The sequence below is a fragment of the Cnephaeus nilssonii genome (assembly GCF_951640355.1).
Source record: "Cnephaeus nilssonii genome assembly, chromosome: 5".
NCBI lineage: Eukaryota > Metazoa > Chordata > Mammalia > Chiroptera > Vespertilionidae > Cnephaeus > Cnephaeus nilssonii.
In genome coordinates this window covers 67104608-67128306 of record NC_137076.1, presented here as the reverse complement: position 1 = coordinate 67128306, position 23699 = coordinate 67104608, and the positions used below count along the sequence as shown (strand labels likewise).

The 23699-nt window shown below is 38.7% G+C and overlaps 1 protein-coding gene across 2 annotated transcripts; it reads left to right on the top strand.

Annotated features, from left to right (window-relative positions):
* The first annotated feature begins 1235 nt into the window (after nucleotides 1–1235).
* Nucleotides 1236–23066, top strand: PLK4 (polo like kinase 4). Of its 2 annotated transcripts, none has more exons than XM_079771453.1 (16): nucleotides 1236–1482; nucleotides 2092–2187; nucleotides 3484–3579; nucleotides 3660–3774; nucleotides 7341–8361; nucleotides 9054–9154; nucleotides 11470–11837; nucleotides 12673–12777; nucleotides 13714–13816; nucleotides 14692–14841; nucleotides 16434–16567; nucleotides 16654–16745; nucleotides 16892–17021; nucleotides 18822–18962; nucleotides 20760–20866; nucleotides 22505–23066. In XM_079771453.1, exons 1-16 carry the CDS (start codon nucleotides 1453–1455, stop codon nucleotides 22605–22607), a joined length of 2892 nt encoding a protein of 963 aa, XP_079627579.1. In that variant the 5' UTR covers nucleotides 1236–1452; the 3' UTR covers nucleotides 22608–23066. The 2 variants fall into 2 exon arrangements, with proteins under 2 accessions (XP_079627579.1, XP_079627578.1); XM_079771452.1 differs by lacking the exon at nucleotides 1236–1482 and adding an exon at nucleotides 1524–1973.
* The last annotated feature ends 633 nt before the right edge of the window (nucleotides 23067–23699 follow it).

Here is a 23699-nt window from a genome sequence, read left to right as displayed (position 1 = left end):
ATCTAGAAATATCTTGTATAATTGAGTATAACTGAGCTAAGAAGTCTCTTTCAACGTGTTAATACTGGCTTTTCCTTATTACATAACCTATGTTTTCCTTCCCTTACCCTCAGCTACTATTCCCCTTCTCTCCAAATGTTTCCACCTTTGGAAGGGACGTTAGGTTTGGCCACTGTGGTCGAGATGGCAGGCAGCAATGCTAATCTAGCAGTTCTTCCCCTCAGTCCACTCTTCACATAGGATAAGGTTACATAGATGCAGAACTAGTGAGCTATATGACTGACAATCTGCACACCTAATATGAATGGAATAAAGGATAAATACTCCCCCCCTCCACAATGACAGTGAATTATAGGTATTCCCGAAAAGTGAATAGCAAAAGCAAATCTAATTGAAAGATTGGACTCTGGAACCAACTGCTCAAGTATCATATAAGCTTTCAGGAATGATTTCAGAAATGAAGGGGAGCCCTAACTGGTTTGGCTCAGTGGATAGAGCGTCGGCCTGCAGACTGAAGGGTCCCAGGTTCAATTCCAGTCAAGGGCATGTACCTTGGTTGCGGGCACATCCCCAGTAGGAGGTGTGCAGGAGGCAGCTGATCGATGTTTCTAACTCTCTATCCCTCTCCCTTCCTCTCTGTAAAAAATCAATAAAATATATATATATTTTAAAAAGAAATGAAGGGGAAAAGTTGACTTTTCACTGAACAGATATTTTGGTGGTTTTTTTTGTTTGTTTTTTACAGCTTGTAGGCAATGTTAGGTAAACAATGTTTAGAAACAGAGTATCTGCCCTGGATGGTGTGGCTCAGTTGGTGGGAGCCTTGTCCCACACATTAAAAGGTGGCGGTTTGATTCCCAGTCAAGACACATACCCAGGTTGCGGAATTTCAAGGTGACCTCCTGGTTCATAGGTCTACGCTCAATCACTGAGCCACGCCGACAGGGCAACATTCGTAACTTTTAAAGTCTTAAACCCCTTACAGACTTGGAAGTAGTTTTCAGACCCTCAGGTGAGTAACGGACAGGTGGAAATGTCTCACAGGTCCGGCTAGCTTTTCCATGGGACGTGCATGGTCTCCCCAGAGCAGGAATGCCAACACCAGCGGCCTTCAGCCCAGCACTTCCGGCCCGAGGCGAGCGGCCTGGGAAAGCCACTTGCGCATGCGCGCACGGGCGCAGCCTATCCGGAGCCTCCGCCTCGCTACGTCACCGCCAGCCTCGCCCGGACGACAACGGGCGGGAGTTTTTCAAAATGGGAGCGCGGAGCCGCCGCCCAGGCCTCGGAAGGCGCCCGGGAGACCTTTCGGTGGCTGTGCTGCCGTCGCCAGGAGCGGCGGCCTAGAGAGCCGAGCCTGATGGGTGCCAAGAACTGCTGGTTGCTTGGAGCGTTGCCTCGAAGGGACCGCAAGAAGGGAGCTGATCCCGGGAGCCCAGGCCGTGACCTGGAAATATGGCGACTTGCATCGGGGAGAAGATCGAGGTGAAAAACTAGCGGTTCTCGGCGGGGCGGGACACGAGACCTCTGCAGGCAGGGGACCCGGCGAAACTAATGGCTGCGGGCTGGGCGTCCAGGTGCTTTGGGAGGGTCCCAACCGCCCCCGGCCCTGCTGTTTGGGGGCGGAGCGGCCCGCCCCTCCGAGCCTGGGGGTGGCAGCCCAGGGGCGTCGCTCGCGGCCCCGCCCTTCTCTCCCCGGACTCCGCGGCGTCTGGTCTGCGGTCCCGCCGGAGCTGCCGCGCTGGAACGGGGCATCTCCAAGGGGATGGCGGTTACCTCTGGCGGGAGCCGCGGCGGGACCCCTGGCCCCCCCGGGTTGGCTGGGGATTGGCTGGGGGTGGGAGGAGGGTGCGGAGGCCGCACTGAGGTTGAGGAACCAGATCATTAGGGTACTCGGTCCGGAGCCCAGCCTGGAAGCTCAGGGAGCCCCGCGAGGCGTCAACATGCTTTCCAGCCCAGACACCCGCTGTATCGAGGTGTAATACCTGCTTGAATTTTGAATGCAAATTCCCCTCTCGATCCATTTCATCTCCATTATCTAGCCCCTTCTTTTATACTCCTGCGAGTCATCACACATATTCTTTCACTTTTAAGGATTTTAAAGTTGGAAATCTGCTTGGTAAAGGATCATTTGCTGGTGTCTACAGAGCTGAGTCCATTCACACTGGTTTGGAAGTTGCAATCAAAATGGTAAGATTATATTTATCAACTTCTCACCTCTCCTAGAGAAGTGTACTACTTGAGATGTCAGAAACTCCTTACCTAACAGCTTTTTCTTTGATTATGACGTAAAGAACCCATTGCTTAGGTAGAAGAAAATAGCCCCACATCCAGCAGTTTAATTTAAGGATAACTTAGAAGATCCTTGATCATGACTAAATAGTTGTTTTATCTTCATTAATGTCAGTATACCTAGTATCTGTTCTAATTATACATACGTGGAGTCATTGGTAGAATTCAAAGAACAAATAATGGTTTTAATAAGAGTACACTGTTTATCACTTACAGCAGCATGGATGGAACTGCAGAGCATTATGGTAAGCGATATAAACCAGTTGGAGAAAGATAAATATCACATGATCTCACTCATATGTGGGATATAATGATCAACATAATTTGATGAACAAGAATACATCCAGAGACAAATGGTAGTGGAGGGGGAGGTTAGAGAGCAACCAAAGGCCTTGTATGTGCATGCATATTAGCATAACCAATGGACACAGACACTGGGGCGGTGGGGGCTTGCCCCGGGTGGGAATGGCTGGGGGGAGGGGTCAATTGGGGGAAAAGGAGACATATGTAAAACTTTAGACAATAAAAAATATTTTTAAAAATAAATAAAAGAGTACACTTGGGCATAGTTCTGTATTACACTGACAATCTAAAATGCTATTCTTGACTGTTAGAATGAGTAATATAAGCAATTAAGAATCCCTTATCGCCAAAACCGGTTTGGCTCAGTGGGTAGAGCGGCCTGTGGACTGGAGGGTCCCAGGTTCGATTCCGGTCAGGGGCATGTACCTTGGTGGCCGGCACATCCCCGGTGAGGGGTGTGCAGGGGGCAGCTGGTTGATGTTTCTCTCTCGTTGATGTTTCTGGCTCTCTATCCCTCTCCCTTTCTCTCTGTGAAAAATCAATAAAATATATTTAAAAAAAAAAAAGAATCCCTTATCTAAACCACTAGGGGAGTTTTGTTTTAAAGCTTGGCTAAATTGTTGTTATAAATGTGATAGTCGTGCTATTAAATTCTTTTAAGTTGTGAGAAGGAATTAGACTGCGCTGGGCAAACTTTTCTGAATGTTCACTCTGCTATGCAATCTGCTAAGTGCAAGGGGAAAATAGACAACAGTAAATTGATCTCATAAAGAAGTAGGTAAAAGGAATTCAGAATATTTTGAAGTGTAGGTTCTCTTTTCAAAGTTAACTTTAGACTATTCATGTTTGAAAGTTTATCATCAATATCTATACCTCTCATGTTATTTTTAGATAGATAAGAAAGCCATGTACAAAGCTGGAATGGTACAGAGAGTCCAAAATGAGGTGAAAATACATTGCCAATTGAAACATCCTTCTATCTTGGAGGTAAAATACAATTTTATAAAATTCGCCAAGGACATTGAATTTTTGTATATTATAATTTATTGTGCTCTTTTACATTTCAGCTGTATAACTATTTTGAAGATAGTAATTATGTATACCTGGTATTAGAAATGTGCCATAATGGAGAAATGAACAGGTATCTAAAGAACAGAAGGAAACCATTCTCAGAAAATGAAGGTAGGCTACTGCTTTTTTTTCTTTTAGGAGATATAAATTTTACTTTTTGTGGTTTTGAAGAATGTTCTATTACAAAATAGAACTGTTTTAATTGTTACTTTAGGCTACAAAAGGAGATTCCCCGCCCCCAATTGTAAGAGCCATTAATTCTTATAAAATATCCAAGCATTACAGAAGTAAAGTAAATGGAGAAATTTGTTATTTCCCAAAAATTACACTTTAAATTAAATCTATAGCAATTTAGTATGTATCTTTTTAAATCTGTAAAAAGCTCTTTAGAGCCCAGGGTGGTTTGGCTCAGTGGACAGAGCTTCCGCCTGCGGACTGAAGGGTCCTAGGTTCGATTCTGGTTGAGGGCACATGCCTGGGTTGCAGGCTCGATCCAACAGTAGGGGGCCTGCAGGAAGCAGCTGATCAATGATCCTCTCTCATCATTGATGTTTCTGTCTCTTTTTGTCTCTCCCTTTCTCTCTGAAATCAAAAAAAATATATTTAAAAAAATAAAAAACGCTCTTTAGAATATAAAATATCAAACATAAATAGAGAGAGTAGTATAATGAGCCCCCATGAAGTTAAACCACTCAACTTTCAAAACTATCAACTCATGGTCAAATTGTTTCATTTGTATCCTTATTCCCCCAGGTTCCTAGAGTATTTGAAGCAAATCATAGACGTTTTAATATATACATATATATTTTGGCATATATCTTTAAAAGATACAGACTTAAGAAAAATAACTACAGCCAAAACTGGTTTGGCTCAATGGATAGAGCGTCGGCCTGTGGACTGAAAGGTCCCAGGTTCGATTCCGGTCAAGGGCATGTACCTTGGTTGCGGGCCCATCCCCAGTAGGGGGTGTGCAGAAGGCAGCTGATCGATGTTTCTCTCTCATCGATGTTTCTAACTCTCTATCCCTCTCCCTTCCTCTCTGTAAAAAATCAATAAAAAATATATTTTAAAAAAAAATAACTACAAAGTATTATCACACCTAATAATTCCTTACTAACAAATACGTAATCAGTTTCGACTTACCCAGTTTCTTATAAATAACTTTTTACAGTTCAGTTCAGGCTCACATGTAAGGTCCATACATCATCTCACAAAACATTGTTTTCATATTATCTTGCCCTGCTAACATTGCAGGTAAGCTAAGAAAGGTGGTGCTGATAGACTTTTTATACATTCAAATCTATGTAACCCATTTGAAAAAACAATTTGACCATGTGTACTAGGAGTTATAGAAATGTTCATATCCATTGACTTAAAATAAGGGCATAATTCAAATTGTAAATAAACCCATACAAATATTCATGGTGATTAATGTATTTTTCATAATACTGTATAATAATAAGGCCTTTTTATTTATTTCTTTTTAAGATTTTTGTTGTTGTTAATCCTCACCTGAGGATATTTTTTCCATTTATTTTTAGATAGAGTAGAAGGGAGGGAGGAGGCAGGAAGAGAGAGAGAGATAGAAACATCAGTGTGATAGAGACATATATCATGTGTCCTGGCTGGGTCCAGAGATGGAAGCTATTACCCAGGTACATGACCTTGACTGGGAATTGAACCTGAGACCCTTTGGTCCATGGGCCAATGCTCTAACTACTGAGCAACTGGCCAGGGCTAAAGATTTTTTTTTATTGATTTTTCCCCCCCCAGAGACGAAGAGAGAGAAAACATCAATGTGAGTACAAGATATCAATTGGCTGCCTCCTGCACATCCCCTATAGGGAATCGAGCCTGCAACCCAGGCATGTGCCCATCCTGTAAACAAACCAGCAACCTTTCAGTGCATGGGATGATGCCAATCAACTGTGCCACAAGGGCCAGGGCAAGGCCTTTTTTAAAATAAGACAAACCTGTAAAAACAATGAAGTAAAATAATTATTAATTTACTTAAAATTAAGAATGTGTAAGGCAGAAGAGTCTGCTAACAAATTTAAATGACAAAGATTGGAAGAAACTATTTGTAAACTATATGCCTGGAAAATTAATATTAAAAATATAAGGCATGCCTAAAAAAAGAGACTTGAATAGGAAAATGGGGATATGAGCAGACTGTTCACAGAAGAGAAAATACAAATGGCCATTAAATTTGAAAAGATGCTCAAACTCAATGGGAATCATTAGAATGCCAACTGAAATAAAGAGTACCATTTTCTTTTACTCATTGAATTGAGACTACCTAATATTAACAGGGATGTGCATGAAAATACAGCCTTTAGAGAGCAATTTGGCAAGGTATTATGATATGAAATTTAATCCTTCAATACAGTGATTTTACTTTTTGAATTTACCATGGAGAAACACCCCATAATATGTACAAGAAAGCAAGCATGTACAAGAATGTCTATTGGCCTGTTTTATAATCTTGAAATATTAGAAGTGACCCAAATTTTCATCAATAGTTATTAAATAAAATTAAGATCTATGTGTACTGACAGAAATATCTCCAAGAAATATTGTGAAGTGGAAGAGAAAGTAATGAAACTATATATTTTGTACCATTTTTATATTTAAAAAGCAATTATTACAACATTTTTGTTGATGTAAGCACACACAAGAAAAGCATGAAAATATATACAAACTGTTAATGGTGATTGCATTTTGGTAGGGTTTGGGGGACATCAGTGGACCTTTCACTTGCTTCTTTTTTTTAACAAGAACTAGTGGCCTGGTGCACGAAATTCGTGGACATTAAAAAGGAATTAATTAGAGGAAATATTTTAATATTGCTATTTGCCCTTTCTCTATAATAGAAGTGTCAGAGGTGAAAGAAAATTAGTAAAATGTTTATGAAAATCTCCCTCCTGTCAGAGTCTGGGGCGCGCCACAGGACCCAGAGTCAAGTCCCTGCCCACCCGCTTGGGCCTCGAAATTGCACGAGACCCAGACCTGGCCAGCCCCACCCCCATTGGGCGAGACCTAGACCCAGCTGGCCCCACCCCTGTCAAGCCCCACCTGGTGGGGGGGGCGCAGCCTCAGGTCCCCCAGCCTGGTGCCAGGCAGGGGGCATGGTCTCAGTTCCCTGTCAGGCCTTGCCGGGCAGGGGATGTGGGCTCAGGTCCCCCATCAAGCCCCGCCGGGCAGGGGGCACAGCCTCAGGTCCCCCACCCCAGCCAGGCGCCATGCAGCCTCAGGTCCCTGCTGATTGGTCATTATGGTGTCATGGCGTGATGACCATTTGAATATTAGCCTTTTATTATGATGATGTATTTATTGTTTGTTCATTATAAAAATTTTCTCTTAATTGCTAGAGACTTTTGGTTAACCTATTTGCTTCCAAATGCTAATAAAATTAAGCTTCCCTTAACAGCATATAGAAAACTCATCAGTTAGAAAGGACAATGATTAAATAAAAGGCATGCCTAATTTTCTTAAAGGGAATTAAAGAATATTATGAAGTTATCAGAGCATTATTTGTTTGGTAAAGAAAACTAAGCTGAAAGCCAGTGTCCCAATTTTAATGCTCTGGCATGTGTACTTGGATTTCATAATGTATTCTAAATACTTAATGTTACAGTTTTTCTAAATCATAGGTTTTATGTTTTGCATTTTTACAGCTCGACATTTCATGCACCAGATCATCACAGGAATGTTGTATCTCCATTCTCATGGTATATTACATCGGGACCTCACACTTTCTAATCTCTTACTTACGCGTAATATGAACATCAAGATTGCCGATTTTGGCCTGGCAACTCAATTGAAAATGCCACATGAAAAGCACTATACGTTATGTGGAACTCCTAATTACATTTCACCAGAAATTGCAACTCGAAGTGCGCATGGACTTGAATCTGACATTTGGTCATTGGGCTGTATGTTTTATACATTACTTATTGGAAGACCACCTTTTGACACTGACACAGTCAAGAACACATTGAATAAAGTAGTATTGGCAGATTATGAAATGCCAACTTTTTTGTCAGGAGAGGCCAAGGACCTTATTCACCAGTTACTTCGTAGAAATCCAGCAGATCGTTTAAGTCTGTCTTCAGTATTAGACCATCCTTTTATGTCCCGAAATTCTTCAACAAAAAGTAAGGATTTAGGAACTTCAGAAGATTCAATTGATAGTGGACATGCCACAATTTCTACTGCAATGACAGCTTCCTCCAGTACCAGTATAAGTGGTAGTTTGTTTGACAGAAGAAGACTTTTGATTGGCCAGCCTCTCCCAAATAAAATGACTGTATTTCCAAAGAATAAAAATTCAAGTGATTTTTCTTCTTCAGGAGATGGAAGCAGTTTTTACACTCATTGGGGAAATCAAGAACAAGAAACCATTAATAGTGGAAGGGGAAGAGTAATCCATGATGCAGAAGAAAGGCCACATTCTCGATACCTTCGTAGGGCTCATTCCTCTGATAGATCTGGCACTTCTAATAGTCAATCTCGAGCAAACACATGTACAATGGAACGATGTCACTCGGTAGAAATGCTTTCAAAATCCAAAAGATCAGGAGATGAAAATGAAGAAAGATACTCACCCACAAATAGCAGTGTCAATATTTTTCACTTTAAGGAAAAGATAGCCAATAGTTCTGGATCTTTGGAAAGACCTGCTAACAATCAAGCACTGTAAGAATAATTCAATCAAAAACTTTTAATTTTTGAATAAACATTGTATTAGTACCAGTAATGAAGCTGCCTCTAACTAAAGGGGTTTACTTTTTTCTAACATTGTCAGATATTCTTTGGGATCTTCTTAACTATGATTTCTATTAGGAAGAGAATCAGTATGATGATTTTGAATTGTGGTTAAGAATATAAGTATATGTGCTCATGAATGTATTTGTAGAGTATATTTAATACTTGGGAATTTTTAGTTTTGTTTATATGAAGCAGATCTAGTGCAAAAGTATATATTAAATATGTTTAGTCTCTAAAGTACTCTAATAGTAACTAGAAACACACACACACTAAGAGAGAAGCTGAGCCTAAGTGATGAGTAATCGTATTATTGACTGCTTCTCACATGAAGAGTAGATTTTTAGTGACTCCAGTGTTTACTTTTATTTTTCTGATCTTTGATTTTTATGCTTACATCAGAAGAATGCAGTAGCCATATAGAAACATAATTACAGTGCATGGGGATTTTGGCATGGGAGTTTAGCTTAGAGACAATTTAGTTATGCAGGTATTGGTTTCTACAGTTATTCTAAAATTTTCAGTTATTCAAATAAGATATTTCCCTTACTACATATCTTAAAAAGCTATTACCTGATAATTTTGTATTAATTAATGGGAATATTTTTTCTTTGTCTGTTTAGCTCCAATCATCTTTGTCCAGGAAAAACTCCTTTTCCATTTCCAGACCAGACATCACAGCTTGAAGGGGTGCAACAGTGGTTTGGAAATCTGCAAAAAATTGGTGAGTTTTTAGTGGACTGTTTAATAAAAAATTGACGGGGTGGACACTTAGCAAGCATTGCCATTTCTTTTTGGTTTTTCTTTATAAAATAATACATTTGCAATAAACTATGTTACAATAATAGTAACAACTTTTAATTATGGATTTTGAGCATTATTCTTTTTTTTTTAATATATTTTACTGATTTTTTACAGAGAGGAAGAAAGAGGGATAGAGAGTTAGAAACATCGATGAGAGAGAGTTAGAAACATCGATCAGCTGCCTCCTGCACACCCCCCACTGGGGATGTGCCCGCAACCAAGGCATATGCCCTTGACCGGAATTGAACCTGGGACCCTTGAGTCCACAGGCCGATGCTCTATCCACTGAGCCAAACTGGTTTCGGCTTGAGCATTATTCTTAATGCTTATATATCATTAACTTCTCATTAAAAAAAAAATGCAAGGATGGTACTATAGCCTTGCCTTAGGAAGGATGAGGAATTTGTGGTGCACAGGGCATAATTTGCCAATCAACCCTGCCCAAAGAAGAGATAGGAGCAGGATTCCCACCCAAGCACTCTGGCTCAGAGACTTGACTCTTAACCTCTCTGTTCTTAAAGCATTTTGTAATTAGCATCTACTATCAGTGCCTATAAAATATTCAAGAGGGTTTACCTTATTTTTAAGTAGAAGCTGATGTGGACATCATATTGTACCAGTGGGACCTCACATACACTAAATTACACAGCTACTAAAAACCTAAACATTTTTAAAACAGCTGGGTTTGAAAGTTAAACATTTCTCTTTAATGAAATTGACAGAGTCACAGATGGCAGATTGGAAAATAATGATGTAAATAAGAGACTAAAAAAAGAAACATACGGAGAGGAGGGGATTATTTTTTTACTAAGTATTATGTTACCTCACACAGACAGTACATAATATGGCTGTAATTTAAGCAGGGAGTTGTGTCACCTCAAGACTATTTTTTTCATTTTAAAATATGTTATTTTCAAGAACCCAAGAGAGTTAACTTTCTTATATGTATTTGTTAAAGATAACAATTGAAATTTATGTGTTTTTTTTAACTATAAAATTGCTGTGTACTTAATCTTGTAGTTAACCTTCTATTGCACTTATAGATACTTTTATTTTGTAGCATGGACATATCTGAGATGATATAACTGAGATTATTACATTTATAATCTAGTAGTGCTGCTACAATTTTAAAGTACAGTATTGGATATAAAATATTAATAGGAGTAGAGGGGGGAAAGCACTAAAACATAATTGGGGAAATTGCGATACAAATTTTTAGAGATTAGCATTTGAAAAATTGTCTTACTGCATTTTATATTATTTAATTTTCAGGGCTTTAAAAAGTAATGTTCTCATTTGAATACTAAAACCATGTGAAATATAAATGGGTAAAGTTCAGTAAGAACTTTTAAAAAAATGTGAATGCAGATACATTTATAATATTAAAAATATTAAAGCTCTGTCATATATTGCATTTTTTACTTCTAGTTGCATATTTTGTAGGTAAGGATGGACTAAAGACGATGGCTTCAAGAGAATTAATTATTTGCATATTAGATAGAATGATAACCTGGGAAATTCTCTCATTTCTGTATTTGTTGCAGTATTGGCAGTTGCTTGTTTTAGAATTAGTAGGTGACTAGTTTTTGCTTTGATTGAAAAATTAATTTCACATTAATCATATTAATCTTTTCTTAGTATTAAGAATACTAAAGGTATTCCTTTGCAATATACATTTAAATGTTCTCGGGCCTCTAGTATATATATAAACAGGTAATATGCAAATTAGCCAGGCGTCACTACCAGCTCAGGAGGAGTTGTGTGCCCAGATGGGTGGAAGGGGACTGCGTGCCGCCCCCAGACCCAACGGACACACACCAGGGATGGTGTGCTCTGAGTGGCTGAGGCGTGGCTCGGAGCATGCCCCCACCCCAGCGGACACACACCAGGGATGGGGGTGTGCTCCGAGCGGCTGTGGTGTGGCTTGGAGCATGCCCCTGGTTGGTGGTGGCAGCGGCCGGAGCAAAGCAGCCCCAATCCCAGATGCCTGGTGGCGGCTGGAGCAAAGCAGCCCGGGTCCCAGTGGGTTGCGGCAGCAGCCGGAGCAAAGCAGCCCAGGTCCTGGGTGCCGGAGGGAAGCTGATGCCAGCAGCCAGGGGAAGGAAGGCTTATTCTTGCATGAATCTTCATGCATCGGGCCTCTAGTCTATTATAAGCAGTATGACTTGCTGTGTAAGTTTGGTGGGGTTTTTTAAAATTATTCCACTCAATTGCTTTATTCTGTGTGTATTACAGTTCATTTAAGAGAAACTACTGAGCACAAAAACCTTACCTCAAACAGAGATTTCCAGGAACATTCAGATTTGCAAGACACATCAAGACATACCTGGACCGATGTAAGAGGCAAAAAGAGCCCTGAGGTTTCTGATAATGCGCATTCTGCAAAACAGCTGAACACCATGAAATATATAACTGCATTTCCTCATAAACCTGAGATAATTCCACAAGAATCTATTTTTGGCTTAGAACCTGTTTCTGAACAAAGCAAGACGAAGGATATAGAGTCACCATTGGGTTATCAGAAACCTACATTACGAAGCATTACATCTCCTTTGACAGCTTACAGATTAAAACCAATCAGACAGAAAACCAAAAAGGCTGTGGTATGTCTATTATTTTTCAAATTTACTATGTGATATTTCCTTACGTAAATTGGTTTTTGGTATCAAATATGATGGGTTGTTTTTTTTTCAGTTTTCTATAAAATCCCTGTACTTTTGATAAGTGAATAATAAGCTAATTTAAAAGAAAAGAGATGAGGTGTTTATGGAAAAATAACTTTTGTTTCTTCTGGCTACTTTAAAAATGGTGAATTGATACTGATACATTTTGAATTTTAAGTTATTGATAATGAAAAACATTTCAAAATAATACTAGCTAGTTATTATGTTACATATTCATTCACAATTCCAATTACTAAATTAATATTTAATATATTACCTTTTGCTTTTGTTTCTATTGTTTTTGCATACAATCCAAACTCAAAAAGGTAAACTAGAAAATATAACTTTTTTTTAATATCTGAAACTATTTAAAAGAAAGGGAGAATGCACAAAATTAAGTTTAAGAGTTTTAAAAAAAATCAAGTGTGATTTGGGAATGATTTTTATTTTTTAATTCCGTTTTCCAATTTATCCAGTCTTGCCTTTGTTTGGCATACTATTGTCTTTTCAAAGTCCTTAATCTCCACCCTACCTTCTGCTTTCTTTCTGCTCACTGGCTATCATTTCACACTTCATTATACCTTCTCACCCTTGCTCATGTTTCAACTGTGCTCAAATACACTTCTAGTCCAGACTGTTGCAGTGAAGCAGTTATTTTATTTTCACTTGGATTTGTATTTCTGCCATGGTTAAGTAATTCTCTCTTAGGTATTATATATGTCTGTGCTGTTCTAGTAAACAAGGTAGTTCTTACTGATTTTGCTTTTGTTTTTAGGTGAGCATACTTGATTCTGAGGAGGTATGTGTGGAGCTTCTAAAAGAGCATTCATGTCAAGAATATGTGAAAGAAGTTCTTCATGTATCTAGTGATGGAAATATGGTAATGTGGATCTACTTTATTATCTTGCAGCTTTATCACTTAAGTATTTAGCCTTCTAATCCATTCTATAATGATGTCTTTAAAAAAATTTTTTTAAATCAGTTTTCTTGATGGTGATAGTGCCTCTGGAATTTAAGAACTAGAATAGCATACTACATATGTTTAAATAAATTAGTGTGGATTTAAAAATAATTATAACCAGTGTCTTGGCCAGTGTGGCTCAGTTGGTTGAGCATCATATGGTACACAAAAGGTCTCAGGCTTGATTCCCACTAGGGGGTGTGCATGGGGCAGCCAATCAATGTTACTCTATTTCTTTCTCCGTCTTCCTCTCTCTCTCTCAAATCAATAAAAACATTTTTAAAATAATAGTTATTATAACTAGTAACAAAATGTAAACTTTAGGCCTAAGGTTAAAAAGCAAAAAAAACTTCCTTTTAGAGCATATTTAGCATTTTCAATAAAATAATATTTAACTAGAGTCCCAATGCACCAAGATCGTGCATGGGTAGGGTCCCTAGGCCTGGCCAGCGATCAGAGCCAATCTGGGGCAACTGGCAGGGCCCCTCTGGCACCCACCTTGGCCCGCCTGGCACTGCCTGCTTGCCGGCCCCACACCACGGCTGCCTGTCACCTCTCTCTGCAGGGCGACTGGTGGGGTGATCGGGCGGGGAATAGGGGGAGGGACCCTGTGGCACCAGCCTTGCTGGCCTGGGGCCTGCGGGCTGGGGGCAGCTCCTACATTGAGCGTCTGCTCCCTGGTGGTCAGTGCGCATCGTAGTGACCAGTCCTGCCACTGGTCGTTCCACCGTTTGGTTGATATGCATATTAGACTTTTATTATATGGGATAGTACCGTGAGCTCTTTTCATAATTTTAAAATATGGTGCTCTAACTTAATGGCATACAATAGAATTCTTAAAAAATATTTTGGCAGATCACTATTTATTATCCAAATGATGGAAGAGGTTTTCCTCTTGCTGATAGACCGCCTTCACCTACTGATAACATCAGTAGGTACAGCTTTGACAATTTACCAGGTATGTAAATTTAACAGGGAACAAATTTAGATAATGGGCTTTTATATGTATAAACTCTATACATGTTTATAGTGTTTAATATTTGGTTGAAAATATTTGGTGAGATAGGATGTACCTCCTGTTCTGTGTAATAATGGTAAAAACTAGCTCTGAAATATTGTGTTGAATCATGTTAAAAATTCTACATGAAGTATACAGATTTTTGCTTTTGAAATAATGACTGCACTACATAAATGTTTATTTATAATTGTGGTTGAGCAAATTTGACTCCCAGTTCAGCTCCTACATATTATGGATTAGGAAGTTATGTACTCAGTAGTAAGACTTCACTGAGTGACAATTAGAAACAAACAAGCAAACCTGTGTAATTTTACTCTTATTAGAAATCAAAATAGGTATGTATATAAGACTTAAATACTATAAATAACCATAGCTACAGGAAACTGCAAAAATGTACTTATATAAGGTAGAACCATAAAACTGCTCTAAGAACACAAAAAAAGCTATATTTCTTTCTGATAAACATTTGGTTCTGATATCTCAGATAGAAGTCTTTTCATTTCACTTACAAAAATTTCCTGGAATTATTGCCTTATTTATAACAAGGAGATGATTCAAAGAAAGCGTTTTAAAATAATCATAACACCAGTCATCAGATCTTATGTATTTCTTGGGAATTTTACTAAACTATCTTTAGTTTTTATTGAAATAATAGACATATATCTCTAAAAATATTTTTATTTTGGTCCTGGGATTACTAACCTATCAACTTAAATTTTTGAGGTAGAGTAGAAATAAATACTAAATTTTTATGTAATTTACATGTCAAGTCAAAATTTTATTCTCTTATGATAGATAATTTTTTTCCTCCCTAGAAAAGTACTGGCGAAAATATCAATATGCTTCCAGATTTGTACAGCTTGTAAGATCTAAATCTCCAAAAATCACTTATTTTACAAAATACGCGAAATGCATCTTGATGGAGAATTCTCCTTGTGCTGATTTTGAGGTTTGGTTTTATGATGGTAAGTACCATTTAAAAATGGTAATTTTGGGGAGCATTTTCTCAATCCATTGAGATTTTGCTTCCGAGCAATTGTCAATAGTTTGGCTTAAATAAACTCACAAAAATTCTCAAATAAATAAATTAATTAAGATGGTATTTTTCCGCCTTTAGTTGTGGTTGTTTTTAATTCAACACAGTAAGTTTTTGAGATATATATGTCATATACATATGTATGTATATATGAGTTAAGACACTCAGATGGACATACAAAATTATAACTAGTAGCCCTGCGCACGAATCTGTGCACCAGTAGCTCACTGCTGCCCTCCAGTAGCTCTCTGCCCACTGCCCCACCCTCCTGTAGCTCCCCCCAGCCCCCCATCATAGTTTGCTGCCCTGCCCCCCTCCTATAGCTCTCCGCCGCCTGCTTATAGCTCGCTGCCCCACCTTCCTGCTGATCCATGATCTGGTCATTAGCTTCACGGCGTAATGACCATTTGCATATTACATCTTTATTATATAGGACTAGAGGCCCTATGATTTAATCATGCACGTGTAGGGTCCCCTACACGCTTTTGCTTTCGATCATGGGGGAGCTGGGTGCCTGTCCGCTGGTGCACCAGGCCTTTCAGAAGCCTTCGCCGCGCCGGAGGCTTCTGAAAGGCCTGGTGCCGGAGTGAACAGGCACCCAGCTCCCCCGCTTTTTTTTTTTTTTTTAATATATTTTATTGATTTTTTTACAGAGAGGAAGAGAGAGGGATAGAGAGTTAGAAACATCGATGAGAGAGAAACATCTATCAGCTGCCTCTTGCACACCCCCTACTGGGGATGTGCCCGCAACCAAGGTACATGCCCTTGACTGGAATCGAACCTGGGACCCTTGAACCAGGCCGACGCTCTATCCACTGAGCCAAACTGGTTTCGGTCCGCGGTGGGACGTGAGCTCACTGCCCCAGAGGCCCCTTTTGTGCCGCAGCACAGCCATGGCGCAGAAGCTGAGCTCGCGCCGCTGGCGACGCGAGCTCAGCATCCTGCCGGCCCAATCGGCCACCCCGGCCACCCCGGCCACCCCGAGTCCCGCCCCCCGCGCCTCCTGGCCAATCGTGGGCATAGCGAAGGTATGGTCAATTTGCATATTTGTCTATTAGGTAGGATAATAAAAGGATAACATGCTAATTAGACCTTATGTCCTTCTGGACAAAGCTGGGGTTGTAAAGGAAGCCTGGGTTCCGGGTGCCTGCCAGTGGCCAGAGGAAAGCCCGGGTCCCAGGTGCCAGAAGCAAGTCAATGGTGGCAGCCAGGGGAAGGAAGGCCTACACTTGCACAAATTCCGTGCATCGGGCCTCTCGTGAGAATTATAAAGGTGCAAAAGAATAGAACTGAATCAGAGAATCTTATGTTCCAAATCTATTCTATAATGATGATTTACTGTTTAATCTGTAAAGCTCCCTACTTTAAGGGACACTAAGCATATACACGTACACATAAAATTATTAATGGTCAGTAAATGAATATAAATGATACTGTGATCTAGGAGCTATTATGTACTGGTATAATAATATAAATCTAAGAATATTTAAAGATATGATAAAAGTTTTCTTATTTTTTAAGGAGCAAAGATACATAAAACAGAAGCTTTAATTCATGTGATTGAAAAGACTGGAAAATCTTACACCTTAAAAGGTGAAAGTGAAGTTAAGAGCTTGAAAGAGAAAATAAAAGTGTATATGGACCATGCTAATGAGGTATGTACCTACTTCCAGGTTTTTCATACCGATTGATCACAAATGACAGTTGAAATAATGACGAAAGCATTCTTCTTTTGAAATAGGGCCATCGTATTTGTTTAGCACTGGAATCTATAATTTCAGAAGAGGAAAAGAAAAGTGGAAGTGCTCCCTTTTTCCCAATAATTATAGGAAGGTAAATGTTTGAAAATTTAAAAAGTACGGCTAAAATGTATAGGAAATGTTTTTAAAAAGTTTGGTGTTTACATTATGAACATTCTTTACCTTTTTGTAAATTGTAAGCTTTAAGGGACTATGCATGGTCATTTATTTCTCCTTCAGAAAACCTAGTAGTACTAGCTCACCTCAGGGCTTGTCACCGCCTCCTCCTATGGATCCAAACTACCTGATGAGTAAAATGATCGTAAATAGTGCTGCTTCTCCGGAACAGGCTCCAGCACTTAATCCTTCTGTAAGTATGTATATATGTCACTTTTGTATCTGAAATCCTTCAATGATTACCTGATGCCCTTGATGTAAAATTAAAGCTGCTTATTATCACCTTCCATACACACCTAACGTATATTATCACCTACCTACTTTTCTAGCCTCACACTGAGCCACTTTACCCTACACTTGCTGTGCCTAATCTCTGAAGCCTTCTTTAAGTTCTTTGAATAAGTCAAACTCTCAGGACCTTTTCATATGCTGTTCACATGACCAGGAAGTCTTTTCCCCGACCCCTCAAAGGCTAATTCTTTCTCATTTATCAGATCTCAGTTTAAATCTTACCTCAAATAGGCCTAACCTGACCCTTCTGAGAAAATATATTAAACTAGAGGCCCAGTGCATGAAATTCGTGCATGGAGAGGGGGGTACCCTCAGCCCAGCCTGCACCCTCTCCAATTGTGGACCTACAGGGATCGGGCCTAAACTGTCAGTCGGACATCCCTCTTGCAGTCTGGGACTGCTGGTTCCTAACTGCTCACATGCCTGCCTGCCTGCCTGATTGCCCCTAACTGCCTCTGCCTGCCAGCCTGATCACCCATAACTGCCCTCCCCTTCCAGCCTGGTTGTCCCTAACTGCCTCTGCCTGCCTGTCTGATCGCCTCTAACTGCCCTCCCCTGCCGGCCTGGTTGCCCCCAACTGCCCTCTCTTGTAGGCCTGATCTCTCCCCCAATGACCCTCCCCTGCCATTCTGATCTTGCTCCCAACTGCCCTCCCCTGCAGGCCTGATCTCACCCCCAACTGCCCTTCTCTGCTGGCCAATTTGGTTCTGATTGGTCGGTTTCTATGCCAGTCAGCGTCAAAAGCTCTGCCTCCTAGGCAGCCATTGGTTCCCCACAGCACCCAGATTTGGTTCTGATTAGTCAGTTTCTATGCTAGTCAGGGTCAAAAGCTCCACCTCCTAGACAGCCATTGGTTCTTCACAGCACCCACATTTGGTTCTGAATGATTGGTTCCTATGCCAGTCAGCATCTCTGGGCCTGATCAGAGAGGCGGGGAAGAACAGCAACCCCCACGGAGGCCGGGAGAGAGAAAAGCCCGGCTGCTGGCGAAGCTCAGGAAGAAAGGGAGAGAGAGAGAGAGGCAAGTACTGATCAACAGCTGGCACTGAGGCTGCGGATCAGACCCTGCCTCTCTCTCTGGGTCTCAGAACCCTGAGTAGTCAGTGCTGGGTTGCCAGGCTGCAGCGGGGCAGTAAGTGCTGGGTTGCCATGGCAACCCAGCGCTGACTGAAGGACTTCTGGGTTGGTCAGCCTTCAGTCGTGATCGGTCGTTATAACCCTGGCCTTTTATATATTAGGATTAGAGATTGTTTTTTATTTGTACCTGTAAAGTCCCATTAACTACCTTTATATCCACAATAGGCTCATTTTTAAATAAGCTTACTGTATTTTCACTCAATGAACTATTATGCCAATGAAGACTATACAACAATGTAGTATAAAATTCAACAGTGAAGAAATATATATGTATATACGTACATGTGTGTACACACACATATATATACATACATACTATAATTGCAACTGTGAAAAATACCTTGGGATAAAAGAAAAGATATCTACCAAAATGAAAACAGCAATTGTGTTTTGTTTTTTTCTTATTTTTCTAATTTTTCATAATGTGGTCATTTTTTAATTTTAACTTTGTTTTTAAGAAAACTTATTCTCAGCTAATGAAAAACACAATCATTTTCTACTTTTACTGAAGTTGGCTTATAAAAATGGGAAGACATAATATCCTTCTGTCTTGTACTGTTTATAGATGGTTACAAATGAAGGACTTGGCGATACTGTTGCAGCTTCTGGAACAAACATCCCTTCTAGTAGTCTAAAAGATTGTTTTCCTAAAGCAGCACAGCCTTTGAAATCTGTTTTTGTGAAAAATGTTGGTTGGGCTACACAGGTGAGAAATTTTAGAAAAATTAATTTTCTTAGTATGTTTGGTTTCCACAGTGATTGGACAATTACCCCAAAAATACTAATTATTTTAAAGGTTTCTCTTTGCAAGAAAGTTTTTACACCTTGTTTTGCATTGGTTGGATCATTTAAAAAAAATAACTTTTCTTTTTACTTGTATACAGTTGGAAAATTAAATATTGTTGATAACAAATTGCCTGCTAGGACCTGGGTGGCCTATTTTTGCCCTTGTTTTTTAAAGTACAGGTCATGATAATGGCTAATTGTTAGGAGTTTAGAATGGTGTTCAGGGCATTTTAAATTTTAGAAACTTTGTAATCTGTATTACTACAATAACATTTATTTGGCCACAAGGGATTTTTGCATTTGAAAGTTAAATCCACATTGTGTTTCAAGCTTATAGAATTTTATGTAGGTGTGAAAATATATGTGTATATCATCTGAAAGCTTGAAGTTTGGAGACCTTTGAGGATAGCACATGTATTTTCACTTAGAGTGAAGTAAAATGCAGCTTAGGCCTTTATGGGGGTAGGAAATAAAGGGGACTCAGTATTTGTTGAGTACCTGAGATGTGGTACATTGTTTTTCACATATATTGTCTCATTTCTCCCAATAAAACCTAATTATTGGTGTTACCTCCTTAAGTGTGACTTATAATGGTTGATTGGCTTGCACTGTCCTACTTACTAATAGTTGGCAGTCTGGATTTAACCTTTTGCACTCGGATATCGAGTGTGACTCGACACGGTTGGCGTCAGTAGCAGCTCGTATGTCGAATTGTATTGAATGTATCAATAATTTGAAATATAAAAAAATCCAAATAAGTTTGTATGAAAAGAAACTCCAGTTTTTTATTCTATTGCCGCGCTTTGTAAAATCGGGGGTATTTAAAAAGTTAAATCCCAAGTAGAATAAAGGAATCAAGAAAAAAGCAAGCGAGTGCAAAGGGTTAAACCCAGCTCTCTGATTCCAGAGTCCATGCCACTCTATTTGGAATGGTACATCATAAATATCAGTGACTAAAGAGAAAGGTTTCAAACCTAAGGTATTAGGTTCTCAGGCAGAAAGAAATTCGTGTGGCCTAAGGACAAAGAATAGAAAGAAATCCTAATTTTAAAAGTAGAATACATCCTACTTTTTTTATTTTCTTAATCTATTCTTGGTTAGAAATCTACCTAATAAAAGAGTAGCGTGCTAATTGATTGTCCCTTCACGATGCCCACCAGCCAATGAGGAGTGAGTATGCAAATTAATCCAACAAAGACGGTGGGTTAATTTGCATATGCAGGCACCGAGCAGACGGGGACCGGGCAGGATGCTTGTGTCGTCGCCATGGTGACGACACAGGCGTTCTGCACCACCCCAGCCACTCAGGACCTCTGGGCAGCATGGGAAGGCAGAAAGGCGGCTCCAGGCTGGAGCAGAAAGGCTGCCCCGGCTAGAGCGAAGGCCCATTCGTGCACAAATCTTCATTCGTGCATTGGGCCACTAGTACTATTTAAAAAATACTATTGGAAAACAACAATAAAAACTACTCTGATGTACTACTGGAAACAAATGGGAAACAGGATTCATATACAATAACTTTAATATTCTAATACCCTAACTATTAAAGGAATAGTCTGAAAAGACATGCATTTTCTCAAAGCTACTATTATCACAGATCCTAAGAGGGTTGTTGTTGTTGTTTTAAACTATGTAAAACCTGATAAACATGAGTACCTTTTAAGAACCTCAGACCCTCTACTCTATAGTAATTTCCAACACTTCATTATTTTCCTAGTTAACTAGTGGAGCTGTGTGGGTTCAGTTTAATGATGGGTCCCAGCTGGTCGTGCAGGCAGGAGTATCTTCTATCAGTTACACATCACCGAATGGTCAGACAACTAGGTAAGTTCTTAAAACACTGGTTGAGATTCAGTTCTTTGCTATAAATTTTCCCTATACATTGAAATAAATTATTTAGTAAAGTTACTGTTTTCATTTTGACAATGTTTCTATTATTTAAACTGTTAATTATTAGGAGTTCATATAGTCTTTGTTTGTTTTTATTTCAGAGAGGAAGGTAGAGGGAGAGAGAGAGAGAGAAACATCAATGATGAGAATCATTGATTGGCTGCCTCTTCCTGCACACCCCCTAATGGGGATGGAGCCCGCAACCCAAGCATGTGCCCTGACCATGACTTCCTGGTTCATAGGTCTATGCTCAACCACTGACCCACACCATCCAGGTCCTATAGTCTTGTTAATGCATATTTTACGATTCTCTGCATGAATGTAGGGGAAATGGTATGGATAATCTACTGCAAGGGATTAGATTCTTTGTAGACTTATTCCATAACCTAACTAGGTTGGCCCTTTTCAGAAATAATAGACTTCTAAGGTTAAGTAATATACCTAAACAGTTTATGTCACAAAACAGAAACTAGGCTCTAGCTGGTTTGGCTCAATGAATAGAGCGTCGTCGGCCTATGGACTGAAGGGTCCAGGGTTCAATTCCAGTCAAGGGCACATGCCCTGGTTGCCAGCTCTCATCATTGATGTTTCTATCTCCCTCTTTCTTCCTCTCTGAAATCATTAAAAATATATTATAAAAAAAAACAACAGAAGCTAGAAATTTTTTTAAGAGTTAACCAGATTTTTGTTTTCTCAAATGAAAGGCTATATCATCTTATCTAATGTAAAGTAATTAATGATTGGAACATGTTTTTAAATTTTTATGTTTGTTCTGTATGAAAATGTGTGGCAGACACCATGCTAAAAATGAGGGAGAGTAAGCAATATTTTGGTTTCCATATTTCAAACCATAAATTACTAAAAAGAGGTAGGGTTGATGCCAATACCAACATGATACTTTATGACCAGTGTTATTGTAAAGGAATTACTTGAGACAAATATAATTTGTGGATATCTACCAATTGCTTTTTTTGTTAAACGTGTACATGTGCAGTGCCATCATTTAAAGAACTATACATGAAGTTAGAGGCTTTGTTAAATAAGCTCTTTTAATTGCTCCGGAGAGTGGATGGAGATATAAAACGGGTAGAACCCTTGTTTCAGATGATAAAAGTGGATGGATGCAGATATAAAACGGGTAGAACCCATGTTTCAGATGATAAAAGTTCAGATTTATTTGATATAGCCATTTGGAAATTGTTAACATTTAAATAGAAATGTATTCATATGTGTTTAGCTTAGTATTTTCCTTAGATTAGGACCTGCAATTTAATAAGGAATCCAGATCTTCAGGTTGCTTTAGAAATTATAAAGCCAGTTAAAGTGTTTTGGTCTAATTTTATTTTTATTATTTAAATACATTTAGAGATCAATCTATTTAGAAAGCAAGCAAATTTGGTATGCTTAACTTGATTAGGTACCTACTTTAATAAATAATTTTGTATAATTTTTCTGAGATACCTCTGCCAATTGAAGAATTACTGAAAAAAATAATGTGCCTTTTGGTACTCTCATATGAACCAAGTAATTAAGTAATGTTTTTGTCTTTTTTTTTTTTCTTGCTTCACTTAGATATGGAGAAAATGAAAAATTACCAGAATACATCAAACAGAAATTACAGTGTCTTTCTTCCATCCTTTTGATGTTTTCTAATCCAACTCATAGTTTTCACTGATTAAAGCTCCTTTTAGATATATACGTTTAATAAATAATGTTTTTGTTGGCTTTCAAGGAAAGTGACTTTCTCTTATTTAAAATAACTTCTTCAGAAAGCCTTTCTATAGAAGAAAATTTTAATCTATACCATAGTGGATGTATCCTAATGAGAAAACAAACAGAATGCAACTTAAATCATTTATAAAATATAGTGGTCATAGATTAAAATAGGACACCTAACAATCTTTTAAAAGCAAAAATATAAATGGTGTGTGGTATATTTATGCTTTTGTTGTTTTCCCTACTTCTCAGACATATTGAATCATGGACAAAACATGCTGCAGTTTTTAAATTTTTGAGCATGTAAATATGTATTTATGTTATAAGGAACATATGTAAACATGTATATTTGTTTTATATTTATTTTTGTAGCACCAGTTTCTGATGAAGCATTTCAACCAATGCATTTTATATATAAAAAAAACAACAAATAAATACAGTGATAAGTTACTTTATTCTTGGATTTATTTAATTGAATACTTACTATAAAATGAATTACTGGTAAATTTGTTTTTAAGTATTAGTGCCTGTTTGTTTAGGAGGAGCCAATTAAATTTTTAAAATTACTTTTGCAAATGGTAAATACATTGTTTCTCTACCCTTACTTGAAAATATATGTATATTTTAATGATAAACACTTTGACACTGAAGAATTTAATGCATTTAACATGACAGAATGGAATGCTTAATAGTGGGACAGTCATTCCTAATGAAATACTCAAAATGAAAATAGAATGAAACTACTTAAATATGATATAGACTGTTAAACCTAATGTTTTCTGCTGAATTTTATAATTAGAGCTATATTGGAGCTAATTCCTTTAAGTAGACTGGAATACCCAATGTCAAAATTATTCAACAATGTTTTTGAGGTTTTTGTCTCAAAAGATATGAACAAATGATTCACAATGGAAATCCATATAGTAATTCCAAAGGATATATGTGCAGCCACATTTACAGTTAGAGAAATGCAAATATTTCCTTTTATCAGAGATTGGTAAAAAATAGTAAATGAGCAGGGCATTCTCAGATGTTGATTAGAGTATAAATG

What these genes read in the sequence shown, in the direction of transcription:
- PLK4 (XM_079771452.1), top strand. Translation starts at nt 1,941, where the DNA reads ATGCTTTCCAGCCCAGACACCCGCTGTATCGAG. An exon ending in CAGACACCCGCTGTATCGAG is followed by an intron (nt 1,974 to 2,091) that starts GTGTAATACCTG and finishes TTCACTTTTAAG; the next exon opens with GATTTTAAAGTTGGAAATCT. An exon ending in ATATGGACCATGCTAATGAG is followed by an intron (nt 16,568 to 16,653) that starts GTATGTACCTAC and finishes CTTTTGAAATAG; the next exon opens with GGCCATCGTATTTGTTTAGC.